This window comes from Salmo salar, chromosome 24 (genome assembly GCF_965601325.2).
Source record: "Salmo salar chromosome 24, fSalSal1, whole genome shotgun sequence".
Taxonomy (NCBI): domain Eukaryota; kingdom Metazoa; phylum Chordata; class Actinopteri; order Salmoniformes; family Salmonidae; genus Salmo; species Salmo salar.
The window spans coordinates 32,265,292-32,287,460 of record NC_138314.1 but is presented as its reverse complement, the minus strand read 5'-3'; the positions used below and the strand labels follow the sequence as shown (position 1 = coordinate 32,287,460).

Below are 22,169 nucleotides of genomic sequence, written 5' to 3'. Positions count from 1 at the left end.
CCCCAAAAAGTTTGAGAACCCCTGGTTTAGGCTATATGACTTGCCTGCCTGCCTGTCCCAGATACTAACTACCTTTAGCGCCTATTGATGAAGGTCCGGGGTACTTTTGTTAAGAGCTCCGACGCTCGATCTGTCCGTGAACACGCATCGCTTGCAGTACGGTTTTGGAAACATTAGTAACCTATCTTCCATATCAGCGAGAAATCATTAAAAAAGGTGAAATTAGAACACCTTTCATAGGGTCAGTGTTCCCACACAGCCATATCTCCATGTTACAGCACATGCTTACGGAAGACTGAGGCGGCCACCTGTGATAATTAGCTATCTAGCATTCTACGAACACCTGTGTAATGGAAGAAGGTTGCCAGAAACGTGTTTTAACTGAAAAATACTGTCAGCTGCAACTGATAAAGCCAGTTAAAACAGTGTCCAGCAAGTTTTTATATTTTGTATTTGTGAAATTATTTTGATGTGATATGAAGGCAGGGGTGAAAGTAGATTTAATTATTTACCGGTATGGGACACCCAAGCATGCACACTTTTTAAAAATGTTTATATAGCCTAGGTGTAATCATATAATTCCATATAGAATCCCTATTAATATCATATGATCTCTGTGGGCCTGGTAGCCTAGGCCTAGTAAAGATTTATATTACTTTCAACATGCATTCACTTTTTAATGTGGCATAAACACAACCAGTCATAATATTTTCATCTGATTGTTTGACAATTGCTTCAGAAAGGCACTCCTGCACACTAACCGCAAAATAATTCCAGCATTCAAACAGTGAACTGTGCACCTGCAATTTGTTGAATGTTGAGACATCTGTTACAAAACAACTACATGTATTGTAATAACATTCTGCAATTGTCATTAGGCCTACACTTGAAGCCTGAATTGATACTTCCACAGTTGTCCACCCGTCCCTAAGTCACAGCCACTCATCTTTTCTTGGCACTTTGTGTTAATTGGGATAGGCTCATGTTTTACCGGTATGGCGTACCCCCACTATTTATTTTGCCGGGATGCCATATTGGCTTACTTCCACCCCTGTATGAAAGTAAAGGGCTTTATGTTTATAGAACCGTATCTCAACTAACATTTATATGGAGTATTTGGCTGTTTTGGCTGCCAGAGCCAGTCTACCTCTGAAAATAACATAAAAGGTCCTTGGATCTTAAGGAGTAATTCTTGGGCTTGTCCCTCCCCCTTCACATTTTATTCCCTCACTGCTGACCTTTCCTCCATGTGTCACAACGACAGATGTTAGCTGTGTTTGTATGAATGAAATCCACTCGGGTCTCTCTCTCGTCAGCTGCCAGAGTAAGGTTGTCACAAAGTAGTAGTGAAGGAATAGCCTACTCACTAGCCTAGTCCCTAAAAACACTGCAAAAGTTTACGCAACTAAGAAAAACAACCCATTTGGGTTGTTCATTTACAGGCTACCTTGTGCACTGCCATAACAGGCATTTTTCTTTGCCTGCTTGTAGTTTACATTCCTGTTTGTGTCTGGGCTTTCAGAGACTGTCCTTTTGAGGTAGAAGTTGCCTCTAACCCCAGATCTGGGATCAGATTACCTTTCTGCCTGACCATAAATATTAGCGGGGGATAAAGAAGACATCTAACCCTTGAACAGTGATTGGGGTCAACCTCCACGTAGTCTGTTCTCTCAGTGTAGTGTTGGGAAAGCATTTCACCATCTCAGATTATGCTGAAATCGTTTCTGTTAGGATTAGATTAGCATTCCTGAAACATAAAAAAAAAAAAAATGTAATTAAGCTAATTGATTGCACCCAAATTGGCCATTTTAATTTAAGGGATTCATATAATCTACTATAAATATTGTACCTAACATCCGATTTGAACCATAATTCTTCCTAACATTGAGTAAGACGAGGAGTCCAATAAAATTATCAAAAGCCACCCACGGACCCCCCACGCCAATCCCACCCCAACAAAAAGTATACAGTATCAGTTCTCTATGTCTGACAAATAGTATGGAGCTGTGGCTTGGAGTAGGCCTATTGTGTTTTCATCCTTTGTAATGTATTACCTGTGCTTCTGGTGATTTTTGTTTTTCCCCCTCTGTTCAGAGAAATTAGCCATTGAAGTCACTTGCATTATTTACCATAAATGAGTGTGAAAGTACCAGATTTTTCCCACTAGACGCCACTGTTCCTGCTACTGCCACAAACCTGTATCAATTTGGCTGGACTCTTGTGTTTATTAAATGGATCAAAACATTTTCTTTGCAACTTTGGGTACAAAAGCAATAGCATTTGCTCATGATAAAATAAATGGTGTGGTCATCCTCACAATTCAAGCCAGTCCTCCATGAAAGCAATTCAGAACAGGGAAAAAAATTACATCACCAGATTCAGGAGGAATACATTACATAGAATGAAAAAGCAATACTCCAAGCCGCAGCTCCATACTACTTGTTAGACATAGGGAACTGATACTGGTATACTGGTTGTTGAGGTGGGTTTGGTGTGGGGGGGTCTGTTGTTGGCTTTCGTTGGATTCCTCATTACCATTTTATTGGATTCTTCATGTCTTACTCAATGGTAGGAAGAAGTTTGGTCCAAATCAGATGTTGGGTACTATATTTATTGAATATTATTTGAATCCAATAAATCAAAAGGGCCAATTTGGGTGCAATCAATTATCTTCATTTCTCAACAACAACAAAAAAATGTCAACAAAATGTTACAGAAACAATTTAAGAACAATTTGTGATGGTGGGTGTCATGGCTTGCTGAAATGACATTGAACGACTCTGAATAGGTTTTATACAAGGTGTTTTACTTCTATGGAAACGGTAGCTTGTGCACTTTACTGAATTCCTTATGAAGCAGTCGCATAATTCATTTGAATCCATATTTATTTTGTAATGATAAAAGTTGGTACAGTCAGGAAATTGGGATCAGTATCATACATCTATTTCTATTTTGCAGTTTCAAGAGGATGTCTGAATGCTCCCACTTCTACTCTTGGGATTACTACTGATATTGTGGCTACTCTGGATGATTAAGGTCAAGCAGATGCTGGAGAAAGGGGGGGAAATAGCGACTGGCTGTGGAACCCCTGCAGCTGCAGCACAGGAGGAGATGCAAGCGGCCGATAGACCCGCTGCGGCTGCACACACCCCTGCTCCACCCCCTGCTAAACACTCCACACCCATGGGTCTTAAAGCATCTACCTCAACAGATAGTGGGGACAACTGTCCCCTAACCCACATTGACCCCACTGTCGGTCCCATGATACCCAGGGCAGGGGGTTCCCAGGCTCCCCAGGACTTTTCAGAGGAAATGAAGCACACACAGCCGTCCCTTCCCTTTGTTGGCCCTCAGCCTCCCAGTAGAACGATCAGGCCCAAACTCATCTCAGGCCCAGAAGCTCGACGAGCGCGCCTCAAGTTCATCCTGGGGGCATCGGAGGACAATTCTTCAGATGAAGATCTGCCTTTGACCATGAAACCCCCTACAGGTTTTGGTTCCTCTCAGGCAGCAGCCACCTCCTGCCTACGACAAACCGTATCAGCAACCTCAACCACCTTCTCCCCCCCACAGCAAATTACATCAGTAACATCAACCCCTACCTCCCATGGCATGAGGTAGGCCATAGCATGTTGTGCAACTTCTTTTAAGTAAACTTCATTTTCATATTACGCTGAACAAGAATATGAACGCAACATGCAAAGTGTTGGTCCTGTGTTTCATGAGCTGAAATAAAAGATCCCAGATAAAGCTTATTTCTCCCAAATTTTGTGCACAAATTTGTTTACATCTCTGTTATTGAGCATTTCTCCTTTGCCAAGATAATCCATCCACCTGACAGGTGTGGCATATCAAGATGCTGATTAAATAGCATGATCATTACACAGGTCCACCTTGTGCTGGGGACAATAAAAGGCCACTCTAAAATGTGCAGTTTTGTCACACAATACAATACCACAAATGTCTCAAGTTGAGGGAGCATGCAATTGGCATGCTGGCTGAAGGAATGTCCACCAGAGATGTTGCTAGATAATTTAATGTTAATTTCTCTACCATAAGCCACCTCCAATGTTTTAGAACATTTGGCAGTACGTCCAACCGGCCTCATTCCTGCAGTCAGCATGCACATTGCACCTGTGTAATTATCACGCTGTTTATTCAGCTTCTTGATATGCCACACCTGTCAGGTGGATGGATTATTTTGGCAAAGGAGAAATGCTCACTAACATGAGCTCATGAAATGTGACCAACACTTTACATGTTGCGTTTATATTTTTGTTCAGTATAGAATAAACAGGTTTAGACGTCATCGTTTTCACTACTCTGATGACATTGGAATTGTATTCAGTTCAGAACGTGTTGATGGTGAATGCAAGTGCTTGCTCCATCAACCCAGTGTTAAGAGTCAATGAATCATTCAGCAGATTAGCTCGTGACTAGTGAGGTGAGGCTGCCTGTCAGTGCAGTAGTCTCTGGGTATCAGCAGAGTGCGCTGTTGTCCAAAAGGCGAGACTAATTGTTGGCCAGGCCGGAGGCAAACTTGCCAGCCACATTGTGGTATTATTGCTGCCCCATGCTGTATCCACACAACCAGCTGCCTATGATCACCTGACCACAGCATGCATGCTGACAGTAACTTGTGTTATTGTCTCATGCCTCACCTCTCTGCACTTTTAATGGAACAAGTGTCGTTGACTTTGAGAACCAGGGTCTGAGTCCCAGGAGGGCACACAACAACATATTGTATGTGTGCTTGACAAATGTTTCTACATCCCTTGGAATTTCTCTGCAAATACATTTGGCTTGCTGTATGAAGCCTTTAGGCATAGAGCACGAGGCACTATTGTTGATCTTTTTTTGGTGACATCACAATGGATATCTCAGGTAGTTGGTCAGCTGAGCATATCTAAGTCTACTTGACACCGGTTCAGTTGGCTTTGAATGCCACACTCCACTCTCAGCCGAGTTTTGAAAAGCTTGTTTGTACTCTTGAGCCACATGTGCAGGAATCACCATGGAGGTGAAACTGAAAGGGGAGAGAGGTAAGATGGCTTTCCATGTGTTTTCAGGAATTATAGTTTTTCCACATTGAGAAGTAGCATAGGCCTATGAGTAGCATTGACTGACATGATGCCACTGTGTAGGCCTACACATAACACCTACCAATTATGTTTTGACAATTTCAGTCAGTTTGACACATGGAAGGATTAGCCTCCCACGTTTTTGTTTACCATATGCTAGAAGCTTACCATAAGCTATAGTTTGGTGGTTCGTGAAGGGACAAGTTAGTTGTATTTAACTTTAATGAGAACTTGATACATCCACTCTCTGTGTGTGTGTGTGAACGTGTTTTTGTATGCGTGTGTGTAAGAGATCAGATAAGATTGTCAAACACGTCTACACACCAGATCTGTGTTCAAATACTATTAGGGTATTTCAATTACTTTCAAAGACATTTGAAAGTAAATATTTACATTTGTTTTATTTTTAGTAGTAAATTGGAATGTGTTTTGAAATACGCAAATACACTGACTCAAATACATTACTATGTATTTGAAAATAGTATTTGAAATAAGTATTAGAAAATACTTTCAAATAGTAGGCTAATTTTCACAAACTATTAGAAAATACTTCCAATGGAGGTAGTTCAATTGAGGGCATGCTTAACTGAATGAACAGCAGAGACATAATGCAAGCATTAATATTTATTAAAATAGTTTAGAGAATGGAACCAACAGACTGCCAAATAGTTAGTCCGGATATCTATTTGGCTAACTATTTAACTATCTGCATGGACAGTTTTTGCACCAACTTTTTTTGTCTCATCTCATATGCTGCTGCTACTGTTTACTATCTGGCACTTAATTCCTAGTTGTATATACATATCTACCTCAATTACCTCGTACTCCTGCACATCCACTCGGTATTGGTACCCCTTGGATATACACTACCAGTCAAAAGTTTTAGAACACCTACTCATTCAAGGGTTTTTCTTTATTTGTACTATTTTCTACATTGTATAATAATAGGGAAGACATCAAAACTATGAAATACCACATATGGAATCATGTAGTAACCACAAAAGTGTTAAAGAAATCAAAATATATTTGTGATTCTTCAAATAGCCACCCTTTGCCTTGATGACAGCTTTGCACACTCTTGGCATTCTCTCAACCAGCTTTACCTGGAATGCTTTTCCAACAGTCTTGAAGGTGTACCCACATAAGATGAGTACTTGTTGGCTGTGGTCCGACTCATCCCAAACCATCTCAATTTGGTTGAGGTCGGGATTGTGGAGGCCAGGTCATCTGATGCAGCACTCCATCGCTCTCCTTCTTGGTAAAATAGCCCGTACACAGCGTGGAGGTGTGTTGGGTCATTGTTCTGTTGAAAAACAAATGACAGTCCCACTAAGCCCAAACCAGATGGGATGGCGTATCGCTGTAGAATGCTGTGGTAACCATGCTGGTTAAGTGTGCCTTGAATTCTAAATTAATCACAGATGGTGTCACCAGCAAAGCACTCCCACACCATAACACCACCTTCTCCACGCTTCACGGTGGGAAATACACATGCAGAGATCATCCGTTCACCCACACCACATCTCACAAAGACACGGAGGTTGGAACCAAAAATCTCCAATTTGGACTCCATACCAAAGCACAGATTTCCACTGGTCTAATGTCCATTGCTCGTGTTTCTTGGCCCAAGCCTGTCTCTTTTTATTGGTGTCATTTCGTAGTGGTTTCTTTGTAGCAATTCGACCATGAAAGCCTGATTTCACGCAGTGTTTAATGAACAGTTGATGTTGAGATGTCTGTTACTTGACCTCTGTGAAGCATTTATTTAGGCTGCAATTTCTGAGGCTGGTAACTCTATTGAACTTATCCACTGCAGCAGAAGTAACTCTGGGTCTTCCAGTCCTGTGGCGGTCCTCATGAGAGCCAGTTTCATCATAGCACTTGATGGTTTTTGCGACTGCACTTGAAGAAACTTTCAATGTTCTTGAAATGTTCCATATTGACTGACATTCATGTCTTAAAGCAATGACGGACTGTCATTTCCCTTTGCTTATTTGAGTTGTTCTTGCCATAATATGGACTTGGTATTTTACCAAATAGGGCTATCTTCTGTATACCACCCTACCTTGTCACAAAACAACTGATTGGCTCAAACCATTGAGGAAAGAAATTCCACAAATGAACTTTTAACAAGGCACACCTGTTAATTGAAATGCTTTCCAGCTGGTTGAGAGTGTGCAAAGCTGTCATCAAGGCAAAGGGTGGCTACTTTGAAGAATCTCAAATATATTTTGATTTGTTTAACACTTTTTTTGGTTACTACATGATTGTATATATGTCATTTCATAGTTTTGATGTCTACACTATTATTCTACAAAGCAGAAAATAGTACAAATAAAGAAAAACCCTTGAATGAGTAGGTGTTCTAAAACTTTTCACTGGTAGTGTACCCAATATATAATGTAAAAAAAATGTTTAAAAAATATATACATAGATTGTTACTCATTGTGTATCTATTATTACTTTTATCATTGTGTTTTACTTTTCAATTATTTCTGTATTTTCTTTCTCTCTGCATTGTTGGGAAAACCTGTAAGTTAGCATTTCACTGTTAGTCCACATGTTGTTTACGAAGAACGTGGCGAATAAAAGTTTTTTGTTGTTGACATAATAGAGCAACTATATGTGATTATACAGATATATTAATCACGATCATTCACATTGTCTGCATAATTAGAATCTAACATTAATTTGCATGAGACAAAGTCCACTTGATCGAAGGTTATTGCTCTAGTATCCTATGGTGCCACTGATGCCAATGACATCTATATTGCCACCAACTGGTCTGGTGTACCATCCTAAAGTGTCAGTGACTTTATATTCACACAGCTTCTAAGGACATACATAAGCTTTACATACCAAATGTCATTGCCCCATGTCCATCTGTTCAGTTCTAGTAGCCAGTTGTTGCCCATGGTGGAATCATCTAACCCGCTGGCTCCTGAAGGCCCCATGAGCACCCGAGTCTAGAAACAGTTTAGCTAACGTCAAAAATGTGCATTTCGCTAGCTGAACTGTAAAACAAGAAAACATCTGAGATGACTCAAACACTAGCTAGCAAGCCCTCCTCTGCAACAATGTTATTGGGATGCGGGAATGTTACATTCACCTTTTAATTGTAAGTTAACTGTCATTGAACTTGGTGGTCACTACTGGTTTCCGATTCAAGGCGAGAGAATCTGTCTCATGTTTCTCACGGACTCGGAGTGACATCACGCTCCCAAGAAGCCTCAACCAATCACTAAAGGGATATTAATGACTTTGCCTCAGGGAATCCTACTAGGACTAAAATATGTATTCAACCCAGTGTTGTAGTACTTGAGACCAGGTATTGAGTGACTTGGTCTTGTCTCGGTGTCTGATACATTTGTACTTGGTCTCGGACAGTGAGAACTTGTAATTTCTTCAGGAGATCAGCGGAGTAAAAAACGAATCATCAGCTTCCATTCAGTCGATGCATAAAACAGCTTCGCGAGGCCGAATGAATGAAAATATATATATATATATATATATATATATTTTTTCTTGAATCATTATATTAACAGCCTTTTATGTATATTATGGACATGTTTGCGCAGTGGCGACCCTATTGGCCTTCAGTGTGTGACAGGTTTGTGATTCTGAAAGGACAGCAACCGTAATACCAGGGCACTCAGGAGTGCACTTTTTGTAAAACACAAAGGGTAAGTGGTGAAGTGGAGGGTATAAATCATATTTTTTTTCCCCCAGTGGGAATTGCGTATATTCACTTCTTAATCCCTACTGATGCGTATCAACGTTGTGTAGTGGAGGTATACGATGAATCAATTATGCAGTACAATAGTTAAATCATGCAAAGTAGCCTACACAATCGGAAAGCACGTGAAATAAATTCACATGTGTGTTGTGCACACAGCCTAGTTTCAGCAGAATATCACCTACAGGCAGAAAGAGGAAACGGTTTTGGCATGGAGCAGCTCACAGAAGAATGACATCGGTAGTCTGTAGAGTAGGAAAGACGTTTCAAGTTATATCTACCAGTAAATTTATAACTAAGGCAACAATGGGTATGCAAACCAGGTATGAAAAAGTTTAGTCTGAAGTGTTGGTTAGTAGGCTATTTGTGATGCGTAATTGTCATCATGTGCTGTTTGCATCAGGGTGTAGACATGGTTGGGGTGGACAGATGCCAACCCACTGCGGAGCCAGGCCCTGACAGGCCCACCCAATCAGGTAGTCATTTAAGCATTGTTGTGGACTTAGACCATCAAGTTTTCTTGTTATTGAAAAACAATCTAAAAAAACAAAGGAAAATATACGCTTTTTCACTCTGGGTGCCTTTCTGTCGCAGGGCGGGCCATTTGGCAACTTTTTGGCACAATTAGAGTAGGCACCACTACACCAGTGTAGATTTGGCCTTGTGTTTTAGATTATTGACCTGCTGAATGGTGAGTTTGTGTCCCACTGTCTGTTGGAAAGCGGACAACCAGGTTTTCCTTGTAGGATTTTGCCTGTGCTTATAGCTGTATTCCATTTATTGTTATCCTAAAAAAAAATCCCTAGTCCTTGCCATTGACAAGCATACCGATAACATGATGCAGCCACCACCATGCTTGAAAATATGAAGAGTGGTACTCAGTGATTTGTTGTGTTGGATTTGCCCCAAACATACTTTTTGTCCTGAATACAAAGTATTATGTTTTTTGCCACATTTTTTACATTATTACTTAAGTGCCTTGTTGCAACAGGATTCATGTTTTGGAATATTTTTATTCTGTACAGGCTTCCTTCCACCGTGTAGCTCAGTTGGTAGAGCATGGTGTTTGCAACACCAGGGTTGTGGGTTCGATTCCCACGGGGGACCAGTACGGCGAAAAAATTTATGAAATGTATGCATTGACTACTGTAAGTCGCTCTGGATAAGAGCGTCTGCTAAATGACTAAAATGTAAATGTTTTCATTATGTAATTTAGGCTAGGATTGTGGAGTACCTACAATGTTGTTGATCCATCCTCAGTTGTCTCATATAACAACCATTTAAACTAAATCTGTAACTGTTTTAAATTCACCGTTGGCCTCATGGTGAAATCCCTGAGCGCTTTCCTTCCTCTCCGGCAATTGAGTTAGGAAGGACGCCTGCATCTTTGTATTGATACACCATCCAAAGCCTAATTAATAACTTCACCATGCTCAAAGGTATTTTCAGTGTCTGCTTGTTTTATTTTTACACATCTACCAATAGGTGCCCTTCTTTGCTAAGCATTGAAAAACCTCCCTGGTCTTTGTGGTTGAAATTCACAACTCAATTTGAGGGAACATACAGATAATTGTTTGTGTGGGGTACAGAGATGGGGTAGTCATTAAAAAATCATGTTAACCACTATTATTGAGCACGGAATGAGTCCATGCAACTTATAATGCACATTTTTACTGCTGAACTTATTTAGGCTTGCCATAACAAAGGGTTTGAATACGTATTGACTCAAGACATTTCAGCTTAATTTATTAATTACAAAACAATAATACAAACAAAATTCCACATTGACATTATTGGGTATAGATCAATGACACAGTCTCAATTGACTCAATTTTAAATTCAGGCTGTAACGCAACAGAATGTGGAAAAAGTTAAGGGTTGTGAATACTTTCTGAAGGCACTGTAAATAAACACGTCAAATCTGATTTTCTGATTGATCAATAACTCAGCCATCTCTTAACCAATCCCTAAGCTTCCAAGATGGAGGAAAGTTTATCCAGACGGACCTTATGGGTCCTTCAGGCAAATTTGTTCATGAGGAAAAACATCTACATACAAAGTTAAGTCTCTAGGTCAAACGGGGCAGCAGATATGAAGGTTTAAATGAGACTGACTATAACAGCACCACCTATTGGCCAGTCGGTGCTGTTCTTTTTGACCAAGTTTCTCATGGCCTCTAGTTTCTGTGTGCCATGTTAGAACAAAAGTTACCAAACCTATGCTTGAGTTATTTGACCATGTCAAATGAAAAAAAAAAAGATGTATCCTAAAAATAACAATAGGTTTCACAGCTTTGTTGTGAACCCCTAATTATATTGTGCTTACTGAAGTGAGCTATCCATTCAGACCAGCCTTACTGATTGTACCTCTGTATCAATTACATTTGATTTCGGGTCATATATTAGAAAATACTAAAATACATATTTATTTCAACTCAGGTCTGTCACACACACACACAGAGAGAGACTGTAGTGTTCTGTTCCCCGTTGCATATGGTTCTGTGGTTGAAGGATGTTTTGATATGCCTGTGGGAGGGGTGAAGGGAGGGTGTGGCTCGTAGAGGAAGGGACTGGTGGAGGTTGTATTGTTTTGGTCTTAGATTTCAACTCCGCCATTCACACACCAGAGACTATCTGCCATGGAGGGTGATGGAAGTTTCAACTGCTGGTTTCAGTATCCCAGGTTAGTTTCTTCCTTTTGCTTTTTTAAGTAGCCTTCTGTTTTTCTCTGATAATTGGACTGCAGGTTTCAGACAACAGCTTATTTCAGGGTACGTGATTTCAGAACTGTATAATACTGTCCAGAGAACTGCTTTACCATGTTTTATAGTTTTGTCTGAGTTGGTAGACAGAATATGTAGTAAACAATGATGGCTGTTCTGTTGACATTGTGGCTATGGTTGAGTGTGTTATGTAACTGAGCAGTGCTGGTCTTGGCACGTATAGCCCCTATAAAGAGGAAGTCAGGGAAATGACAATTCCCTCTCACAATTTGGCCCCACTCACCAGAGGGCAAATTGAACAAAGTAGTGGTGGAGCTTGACTAATGCACTTTCAGCACAGGAATATGAAACGCAACATGCAACAATTTTTACGATTTTACTGAGTTAAAGTTGATATAAGGAAATCAGTCAATTGAAATAAATAAATTAGGCCCTAATCTATGGATTTCACATGACTGGGCAGGGTCACAGCCATGGGTGGGCCTGGGAGCGCATAGGCCAACCCACTTGGGAGCCAGGCCCACCTATGGCTGTGCCCCTGCCTAGCCAATCAGAATGAGTTTTTCACCACAACAGGGCTTTATTACATACAGAAATACACCTCACTTTCATCAGCTGTCTGGGTGGCTGGTTTCAGATGAAGCCGGATGTGGAGGTCCTGGGCTGATGTTGTTGTGAGGCCAGTTGGACGTACTGTCAAATTCTCTAAAACAACGTTGGAGGCGGCTTATGGTAGAGGTCTGGTGGACATTCCTGCAGTCAGAATGCCAATTGCACGCTCCCTCAACTTGAGACATTTGTGGCATTGTGTTGTGTGACACAACTGCACATTTTAGTGGCCTTTTTTTGTCCCCAGCAATCATGCTGTTTAATTAACTTTATGATATGCCACAGCTGTCAGGTGGATGGATTATCTTGGCAAAGATGAAATTCTCACTAACAGGGATGTAAACATTTCAGAGAAATAAGCTTTTTGTGCATATGGAACATTTCTGGGATTGTTTATTTCAGCTCATGAAACATGGGACCAACACTTTACATGTTGTGTTTACATTTTTAGTCAGTGTATATTCAGCATAACTCGCAAATAAAACTGCAATTTTAACAAATGTAGAATGGTTTGTGAGCAAACGTTCAGAAATCCCTAACATTTACTACTGTGCATTTGCTGTGCTTTTTGGATAGCCTAACTAAGTTCAGGAGTAAAAATGTCCTTAACAAGTTGCATGTTTAACATGATTTTTGAATGACTAATCTCTGTACCCCACATACAATTACCTGTAAGATCCCTCAGTTGAGCAGTGAATTTCAAACACAGATTCATTCAGAAAGACCAGGGAGGTTTTCCAATGCCTCGCAAAGAAGGCCACCTATTGGCAGATTAAATAAATAATAGCAGACATTGAATATCTCTTTTGAGCATGGTGAAGTTATTAATTACACTAATTCAGTTGCCGAGAGGAAGGAAACCACTCAGGGATTTCACCGCGAGGCCAAGGGTGACTTTAAAACAGTTACGGAGTAGAATGGCTGTGATAGGAGAAAACTGAGGATGGATTAACAACATTATAGTTACTCCACAATACTAACCTAAATGACATAGTGAAAAGAAGGGAGCCTGTACAGAATACATGCATCTTGTTTGCAATAAGGCACTACATTTAAAACTGCAAAACATTTGGCTAAGAAATGAACTTTACATCCTGAATACAAAGCCTTATGTTTGGGGCAAATCCAACACAACAGATCACGGAGTACCACTCTAAATATTTTCAAGCATGGTGGTGGCTGCATCATGTTATGGGTATGCTTGTCATCGGCAAGGACTAGGAAGTCTTTTAGGATAAAAAGAAACGGAATAGAGCTAAGCACAGGCAAAATCCTGGAGGGAAACCTGGTTCAGTCTGAATTCCAACAGACACTGGGAGACATTCACCTTTCAGCATGACAATATCCTAAAACGCAAGGCTAAATCTACACGGGAGTTGCTTACCAAGACGACATTGAATATTCCTGAGTGGCCTAGTTACAGTTTTGACTTAAATCTACTTGAAAATCTATGGCAAGACTTGAAAATGGCTGTCTAGCAATGATCAACAACCAACTTGACAGAACTTGAATACATTTTTAAAGAATGTACAAATATTGTACAATCCAGGTGTGCAAAGCTCTTAGACTTTCCTAGAAAGACTCACAGCTGAAATCGCTACCAACTGTGATTCTAAAATGTATTGACCCAGGGGGTTGAATAGTTAAGTAATCAAGATGTAGTAGTGCTTTATTTTTCATATTCTTTTTTAACAAATGTTAGAATTTTTCTTCCACTTTGACAGAGTATTTTATGTAGATCGTTGACAAAATATGACATTCATTTTAATCCCACCTTGTAACACAACAAAATGTAGAAAAAGTCAAGGGGTGGGTGTGAATACTTTCTAAAGTCACTGTAAATAGAATGTGTGTGTTTTCCACGGTGATGTTGCCCATCACCCCAATAACAGTGCCACTTCATGTGTTGCCTTCATGTCCTGGCACAATCCCTGTCTCCAAAATGGATAACTACCTGGTACTATGTATTCCACCCCACCAGACCATTACGCATAGTGGTTGTGGAAACCATTCAAAACCTGGCTATACCAAAAGCACTTCACGCATTAATCAATAATCACAGGTGTACAAGCAGTGAAAATCAGAAATTCACACTGACATGTAAGGCGCATGAAACAAGTTTTCTGGACATTTCGGTAAAGAGGGAGTGGGTGGCTTTAGCATGGACCTAGGAAGCTGACGGACAGGAATTCTCTACGCAGAGGTAACCTCCAACCCTACACCCCTGAAAAAGAACCTCCCTATCAGCCAATACTGTTGCATACATATGATCCGTAGTAGGCGCACTGTCTGGATGAACGCTTCATACAGCGGCGTTACCAGGCGTAATGGCTGCATGACATTACAAAAATATTGAGACTCGCACTCCCAAACCAGCCCCCCCTGAACAACGAGCCCAATGCCTCCTTTAATACTTCCCAAACAATTCGACCATATCATAAAAAAATCACAGGCACATCTTGATAACTGACCCACAACTGAAGATGAAAAAAGTTTAAACAACACCCACTGCTAGTCTTCAAACGCGCCCCCAACATCCGTCGCTGCCAAATGGTGGGCGCCATGTGGCACCTTCCTAGATAATTTACAGTTGCGGCCGATGTACCCAGTGTAACTTCACTAATAAATGCATTAGGCCTTCACTCTAACAAAAAAGTGTTCCAAAAGGGTTTATTGGCTGTCCCCATAGGATAACACTTTCTGGTTCCAGGTTGAACTCTTTAGGGTTCCTTGTAGAACCCTCTGTGGAATGGGTTCTAAATGGAACTCGAATGGGTTCTACCTGTAACCAAAATGTGTTCTCCTATGGGGACAGCTGAAAAACCCTTAATTTCTTGATAGCACCTTTTTTTGAAAGAGTGTATGTTCAATCACAACATCACGTGCAAGGCCATTAAGAGTATTATTAGGCCTACAGGTAAAAAAAATAAGTGGTTTACCTTATAAAGTCTATTTGTGCTCTATGCTATGTAGGAAAAATGAAACGATCCCTAAAAATAAGGATAGCAGAGTAATATGAACACTCTTGATCAGAGGAACCCTGTGGCTGCACATTAATGGAGGCTCATCACAACATTAGCTCTCTGAGATACATTGGTCTTGAACATGTGAAGGTTCCTAGGAGGTGGGGAGACATTGATAAGAGTGTTGTATTGGATACACCGTTTGACCACTAGGTCACCAAAAGGTCTTAACTAAGAGTTTCACATCAGACCTTTTCTAAGGTAAATAGCCTATGGTACATGTATATGTCAAATCATGGATACCAGCTTACCAAAGGTACACAAGTTGTTTTGAAGTAGGTCATGTGTTATTATATCTACGACCACCGCCTGCATGTGATGGTCTTGTGGGCAGGTATTCTAACAGTTTTCAACATAATAATTTTTACTGCAGCTTGGGTTGTAACTGCCCGATTTGGTATTTATGCATGTAATTATTTTGTAACACTGATTAGTGATGGCTGATTATCCAGTAAAAGTTATTTTTGTATAGCCATGTTTGAATTGTTTCCACACCTACTATGCGCCATGGGCCCTATTCCGACTTAGGAAATTATGCCTTTCTTATGCACTTCACAGTAGTTAGTATTCAGACTTCTCTTATGTCGGTGCATAACGGGCTTTGCAGGCTTGGTTCCCTTGCTCGTGCTGAATAAATGTAATTCAAACAGTGAAACCCTCCTATTTGCTGGCCAACAGATTTTCTTGTGGAGTTTTCATTCAATTGGGTTTTCAGTACATTTATCATCAGCCATCCCTTTCAATAGAATTTTGACAACAGACTAGAATACATCAAAGAACAGGTTCAGAAATAGGGATCAATGAAATAAAGCCATCTAAATATAGCCTATGCATATTGGTCTGTTTCAATACCAACTGATAAATAGTTGGATCCTAAAGATTTACAGTGGTTTGATTCATTCATAAAATTGCCACATTTAGTTCTTTAACCCATGGTATTGTTGAAGATTAGTGTACATAGAATTAAAATAGGGAGAATAGTGTACAATAGTAGGCTATATCCTCCTCTATAGCCTGCATTAACCATGGAACTGGGCCAACTGACACAGCCAAGTATTGTGCCATGTGTCGGGTTCAAACTGTTATGGCTTGGTCTGCGCGCCGCACCATAACGATTTAATTAGCTTACCTGTCTTTTTTACATACATTTTTGATATTATGAACTGTTACTATTGATCCACAGCAACAATCACATGGCCATGACAATGTTTTACAGAGGAATTAAATGAAACAATGTAATTAAATTGAATGATAATGTAGGCAATACCAACTGAAGGGAACAAAAAGTAAATATGGCAGTTGAATATGTGTTGTTATTAGGCCTTCTGAGGGTTGATCCTGATAGTGGCTAATATTTAACATGATAGAAATAGGAAACGGAGAGAGTTGGGGTAGCCTCAAATTAAGACATTCAAGAGCTCCCATCCCTGTAAATTAAAAGGCTGTAAGATTTTTCATTCTGCATAATGGCACAACATTTTATAAACTTCACTGTGGAAAAGGTGATATGTTGATATTCTTCAGTTTGCCACCATGTGACTGGTTTCACATTAATCTGCAGTGATCATATGGTCATAGATCTAAAACAATTGTCGTCTAAATTTTCAATCCCCTTATCCAAACAGATTACTCATTTACCTAGCTCTTATTAATAGCTCTTATCAAGTTGTAAAATACAGTGCATGGAGAATGTTGTTATCGGAAAAAAGAGAGATGCTTTTTGCACTTGGAACCGGCAGGTTCGCTCAACCTTAAACATGGTTTCCTCTTGCATAAAGGTGGTGGAGTTATGAGGGAATTAGGTCAAGGTCAGAATATTTCCACTACATCTTAATTTTTTCAATCTCCACCCCTGAATGAATAGTAGGTGAATAGCATGCTATTCTCATGCTTAAGTTCAGAATATGCATAGAGAAAAGTGCATGAAAAGGGAATGAAGTTCCATTTACATGTGCTTAAATGGGGTTGGAATCGGGTGTGCGTAATGGTCATGTGGGGTGGAATATGTCCTTTTTGACGTGACGATGAAGATGTGGATCGAAACATTATCAATAAAGGTGGTAATGTGGGGGCATATTCTGTGCCTTTCATGGGCCTTTTTGTTATTTTCTACAATTGATGCGACGTGGGAATCACACACACACACACACACAGGCCCCGTGGTCTCCTGATCCCAAGTTAACTATTTTCAACTGGGTGTACTCGCGTACAGTACCAGTCCAGAAATTTGGAGACACATACTCATTGAAGGGTTTCTTTATTTTTACTATTTTCAACATTGTAGAATATTAGTGAAGACATCAAAACTATGAAGTAACACAAAAAGTGTTAAACAAATCAAAATACGTTTTATTATTGAGGTTCTTCAAAGTAGCCACCCTTTGCATTGATGACAGCTTTACACACTTTTGGTATTCTCTCAACCAGCTTCATGAGGTAGTCACCTGGAATGCATTTCAATTAACAGGTGTGCCTTGTTAAATTAACTTTTAATGTGTTTTATGCATTTGAGCCAATCAGTTGTGTTGTGACAAGGTAGGGGTGGTATACAGAAGATAGCCCTAGACCAAGTCCATATTATGGCAAGAACAGCTCAAATAAGCAAAGAGAAACAACAGTCCATCATTACTTTAAGAAATGAAGGTCAGTCAATACAGAACTTTGAAAGTTTCTCCAAGTGCAGTCTCAAAAACCATAAAGTGCTATGATGAAACTGGCTCTCATGAGGACCACCACAGGAATGGAAGACCCAGAGTTACTTCTGCTGCAGAGGACAAGTTCATTAGAGTTACCAGCCTAAATAAATGCTTCAGAGTTCAAGTAACAGACACATCTCAACATCAACTGTTCAGAGGAGACTGCATGAATCAGGCCTTCATGGTCAAATTGCTGCAACGAAACCACTACTAAAGGACACCAATAATAAGAGACTTGCTTGGGCCAAGAAACATGAGCAATGGACATTAGACTGGTGAAAATATGTCCTTTTGGTCTGATGAGTACAAATTTTAGATTTTTGGTTCCAACCGCTGTGTCTTTGTGAGAAGCAGAGTAGGTGAGCGGATTATCTCCGCATGTGTGGTTCCCACAGTGAAGCATGGAGGAGGTGTGGGGGTGCTTTGCTGGTGACACTGTCAGTGATTTATTTAGAATTCAAGGCACACTTAACCAGCATGGCTACCACAGCATTCTGCAGCAATACGCCATCCCATCTGGTTTGCACATAGTCCCACAATCATTTGTTTTTCAACAAGACAATGACCCAACAAACACCTCCAAGCTGTGTAAGGGCTATTTGGCCAAGAAGGAGAGTGATGGAGTGCTGCATCAGATGACCTGGCCTCTACAATCACCCGACATCAACCCAATTGAGATGGTTTGGGATGAGTTGGACCGCGGAGTGAAGGAAAAGTAGCCAACAAGTGCTCAGCATATGTGGGAACTCCTTCAAGACTGTTGGAAAAGCATTCCAGGTGAAGCTGGTTGAGAGAATGCCAAGAGTGCGCAAAGGTGTCAAGGCCAGCTGGCTACTTTGAAGAATCTCAAATATAAAATATATAAATAGTAAAAAAAAATAAAGAAAAACCCTTGAATGAGTCGGTGTCCAAACTTTTGACTGGTACTGTACGACAGTTATTAGAAGGATAGTTGCCTTTATAAATACTGTTAGTAAAGCACATCCGATAAGGTCATCATAGGCTTAGCCTACCATTAGGCACAGATTTGCTCCTCCCGATTCTGAACGTTCCTTTCCTCATAATAGCCTAGGCATAGCTGTTAGACTCGCTAGGCTATGAAAGCGTTCTCCTATGCAGCAGAACAAATTTTGAGAGCAGACTTAACCCCAGGTCTCTTCGTAGTCAGTGACAGTGCCAAGAGTTTCTTAATTTGGCTGTGTTGCTCGTAACGTACCATGGCCGTTAGTTTAGCATAACGTTGCCAGGGGCGAAATTGGTGCGTGTATGGTACCGTCCACTTGAACCACATATACTATACAGTGCATTCAGGAAATATTCAGACTTCTTTACTTTTTCCACATTTTGTTCCGTAACAGCCTTACTCTAAAATGGATTTTAAAAACTCAATCTACACGCACTACCCCATAATGACAAAGCAAAAACAGGTTTTTAGACATTTTTGGAAATGAATTACAAATAAAAAACGATACCTTATTTACATAAGTATTCAGACCCTTTTTCTATGAGACAAAAAATTGATCTCAGGTGCATCGGGTTTCCATTGATCATCCTTGAGATGTTTCTACAACCTTGATTACCGTCATGTGGAACTGGAATAGTACGAACTACTTATTTTCCTTGTTTGGGAAACGTGTGGTTGAGACAGAAATACACTGCTCAAAAAAATAAAGGGAACACTTAAACAACACAATGTAACTCCAAGTCAATCACACTTCTGTGAAATCAAACTGTCCACTTAGGAAGCAACACTGATTGACAATACATTTCACATGCTGTTGTGCAAATAAATAGACAACAGGTGGAAATTATAGGCAATTAGCAAGACACCCCCAATAAAGGAGTGGTTCTGTAGGTGGGGACCACAGACCACTTCTCAGTTCCTATGCTTCCTGGCTGATGTTTTGGTCACTTTTGAATGCTGGTGGTGCTTTCACTCTAGTGGTAGCATGAGACGGAGTCTACAACCCACACAAGTGGCACAGGTAGTGCAGCTCATCCAGGATGGCACATCAATGCGAGCTGTGGCAAGAAGGTTTGCTGTGTCTGTCAGCGTAGTGTCTAGAGCATGGAGGCGCTACCAGGAGACAGGCCAGTACATCAGGAGACGTGGAGGAGGCCGTAGGAGGGCAACAACCCAGCAGCAGGACCGCTACCTCCGCCTTTGTGCAAGGAGGAGCAGGAGAAGCACTGCCAGAGCCCTGCAAAATGACCTCCAGCAGGCCACAAATGTGCATGTGTCTGCTGAAACGGTCAGAAACAGACTCCATGAGGGTGGTATGAGGGCCCGACGTCCACAGGTGGGGGTTGTGCTTACAGCCCAACACCGTGCAGGACGTTTGGCATTTGCCAGAGAACACCAAGATTGGCAAATTCGCCACTGGCGCCCTGTGCTCTTCACAGATGAAAGCAGGTTCACACTGAACACGTGACAGACGTGACAGAGTCTGGAGACACCGTGGAGAACGTTCTGCTGCCTGTAACATCCTCCAGAATGACCGGTTTGGCGGTGGGTCAGTCATGGTGTGGGGTGGCATTTCTTTGGGGGGCCGCACAGCCCTCCATGTGCTCGCCAGAGGTAGCCTGACTGCCATTAGGTACCGAGATGAGATCCTCAGACCCCTTGTGAGACCATATGCTGGTGCGGTTGGCCCTAGGTTCCTCCTAATGCAAGACAATGCTAGACCTCATGTGGCTGGAGTGTGTCAGCAGTTCCTGCAAGAGGAAGGCATTGATGCTATGGACTGGCCTGCCCGTTCCCCAGACCTGAATCCAATTGAGCACATCTGGGACATCATGTCTCGCTCCATCCACCAACGCCACGTTGCACCACAGACTGTCCAGGAGTTGGCGGATGCTTTAGTCCAGGTCTGGGAGGAGATCCCTCAGGAGACCATCCGCCACCTCATCAGGAGCATGCTCAGGCGTTGTTGGGAGGTCATACAGGCACGTGGAGGCCACACACACTACTGAGCCTCATTTTGACTTGTTTTAAGGACATTACATCAAAGTTGGATCAGCCTGTAGTGTGGTTTTCCACTTTAATTTTGAGTGTGACTCCAAATCCAGACCTCCATGGGTTGATAAATTGGATTTCCATTGATTCTTTTTGTGTGATTTTGTTGTCAGCACATTCAACTATGTAAAGAAAAAAGTATTTAATAAGATTATTTCATTCATTCAGATCTACGATGTGTTATTTTAGTGTTCCCTTTATTTTTTTGAGCAGTATATAATGATAAAAAGCTCCTAAAAACCAACTTCTCATTTGGAAAACAGCCTACGTGGCATCGATATGAGTCAAAAACATTTATTCTGTCAAAATTGACTACAAAGTGTAAATAATTATGGTCATAAAGTCAGTCTGGTCCAAAGCAGAGTTTTGTACATGAGTATGTCACAATGTAAATTAAGATTGGGTTCATTTCAATCCTGTTTACAGCTGTCAGCACATAAGTAATCATAAATTCGGAGCGCAGCTGCACGCAAGCCAATTGTAATGCCTGCGGTAATTAGGGACCATGAGACAATACTGTATGTTACAATTATATTGGCTCCAAATTTCTATGACTTAACCTCAAACCAACTAAATTGTAGATATTCATATACAAATATTGAAAGCATTTAATGAGAACTAAAAGGTGTCCAACATGAAAATATTGTCTAATTTACATTGTGTAATTCATTTACTGATGGTCCCTAACTAGCCCCAGAGATATGCTATCAAAAGTCAAACCAAGTTTGCTACGGTCGCACAACAGCCAGCTGAAGCTAATTGGCGAAAGAATTTGGCTAACTCTTCCCACATGCAAACACCCTCACACACATGAGACATCTGCATCGAACCACACCCCGAAATCAACTCAAGCTGTAAAATAGTGGTCTGATCCAGAAACGAACCCTAGAGTGTAATACAGCCATCTGCCCACAGATCTTTGCTTAGCACGATAGCCTCTTTCAACAAACCTTTCTTTTCCACATTTCTGGTGACTTTAGGTGTCGACTCATGGCCACTGCAAAAGTAGTGCCATCAACAAGAACTTCTCACTGTCTCTTTTCAGTGTTACACAGGATCGATAATATGTTTGTTAAAGGACACATTATGATACAGGTTTATAGGTTGTGAACTTAGTCGCTGTAACATTTTTGATATCACTGACAACTTCAACAGGGAAGCTGTATTTACACTGAAAAGAGTGGTGGGGGGGGGGCATGTAATCAATAACGGCACACTAGCTGTAGTGTTTTTTTGTTTTCTCTGTAATAGTAGTCAATAGAACAATGATCAGTTCAATGCCCTCT

At 40.8% G+C, this 22,169-nt stretch overlaps 1 protein-coding gene across 9 annotated transcripts in view; it reads left to right on the top strand.

Moving 5' to 3' along the window:
- The window catches only part of LOC106585658 (acetyl-CoA carboxylase 2-like), a 62,858-nt gene that overhangs the window by 3,757 nt on the left and 36,932 nt on the right, over positions 1–22,169 (top strand). For 7 of the 9 annotated variants that reach the window (XR_006761771.2, XM_045706871.2, XM_014172096.3 and 4 more), the window contains exon 2: positions 2,959–3,617. The exons of 1 other annotated variant lie outside the window; for it this stretch is intronic. Coding sequence is in view for 7 of the 8 variants with exons in the window: in XM_045706871.2 (XP_045562827.1) it covers positions 2,977–3,617 (641 nt within the window). In the remaining variant the exon portion in view is untranslated. Of the gene's footprint in view, positions 1–2,958; positions 3,618–11,359; positions 11,500–22,169 lie in introns of those variants that run through there. One more of the 9 variants, XM_045706874.2, reaches the window with a different exon arrangement.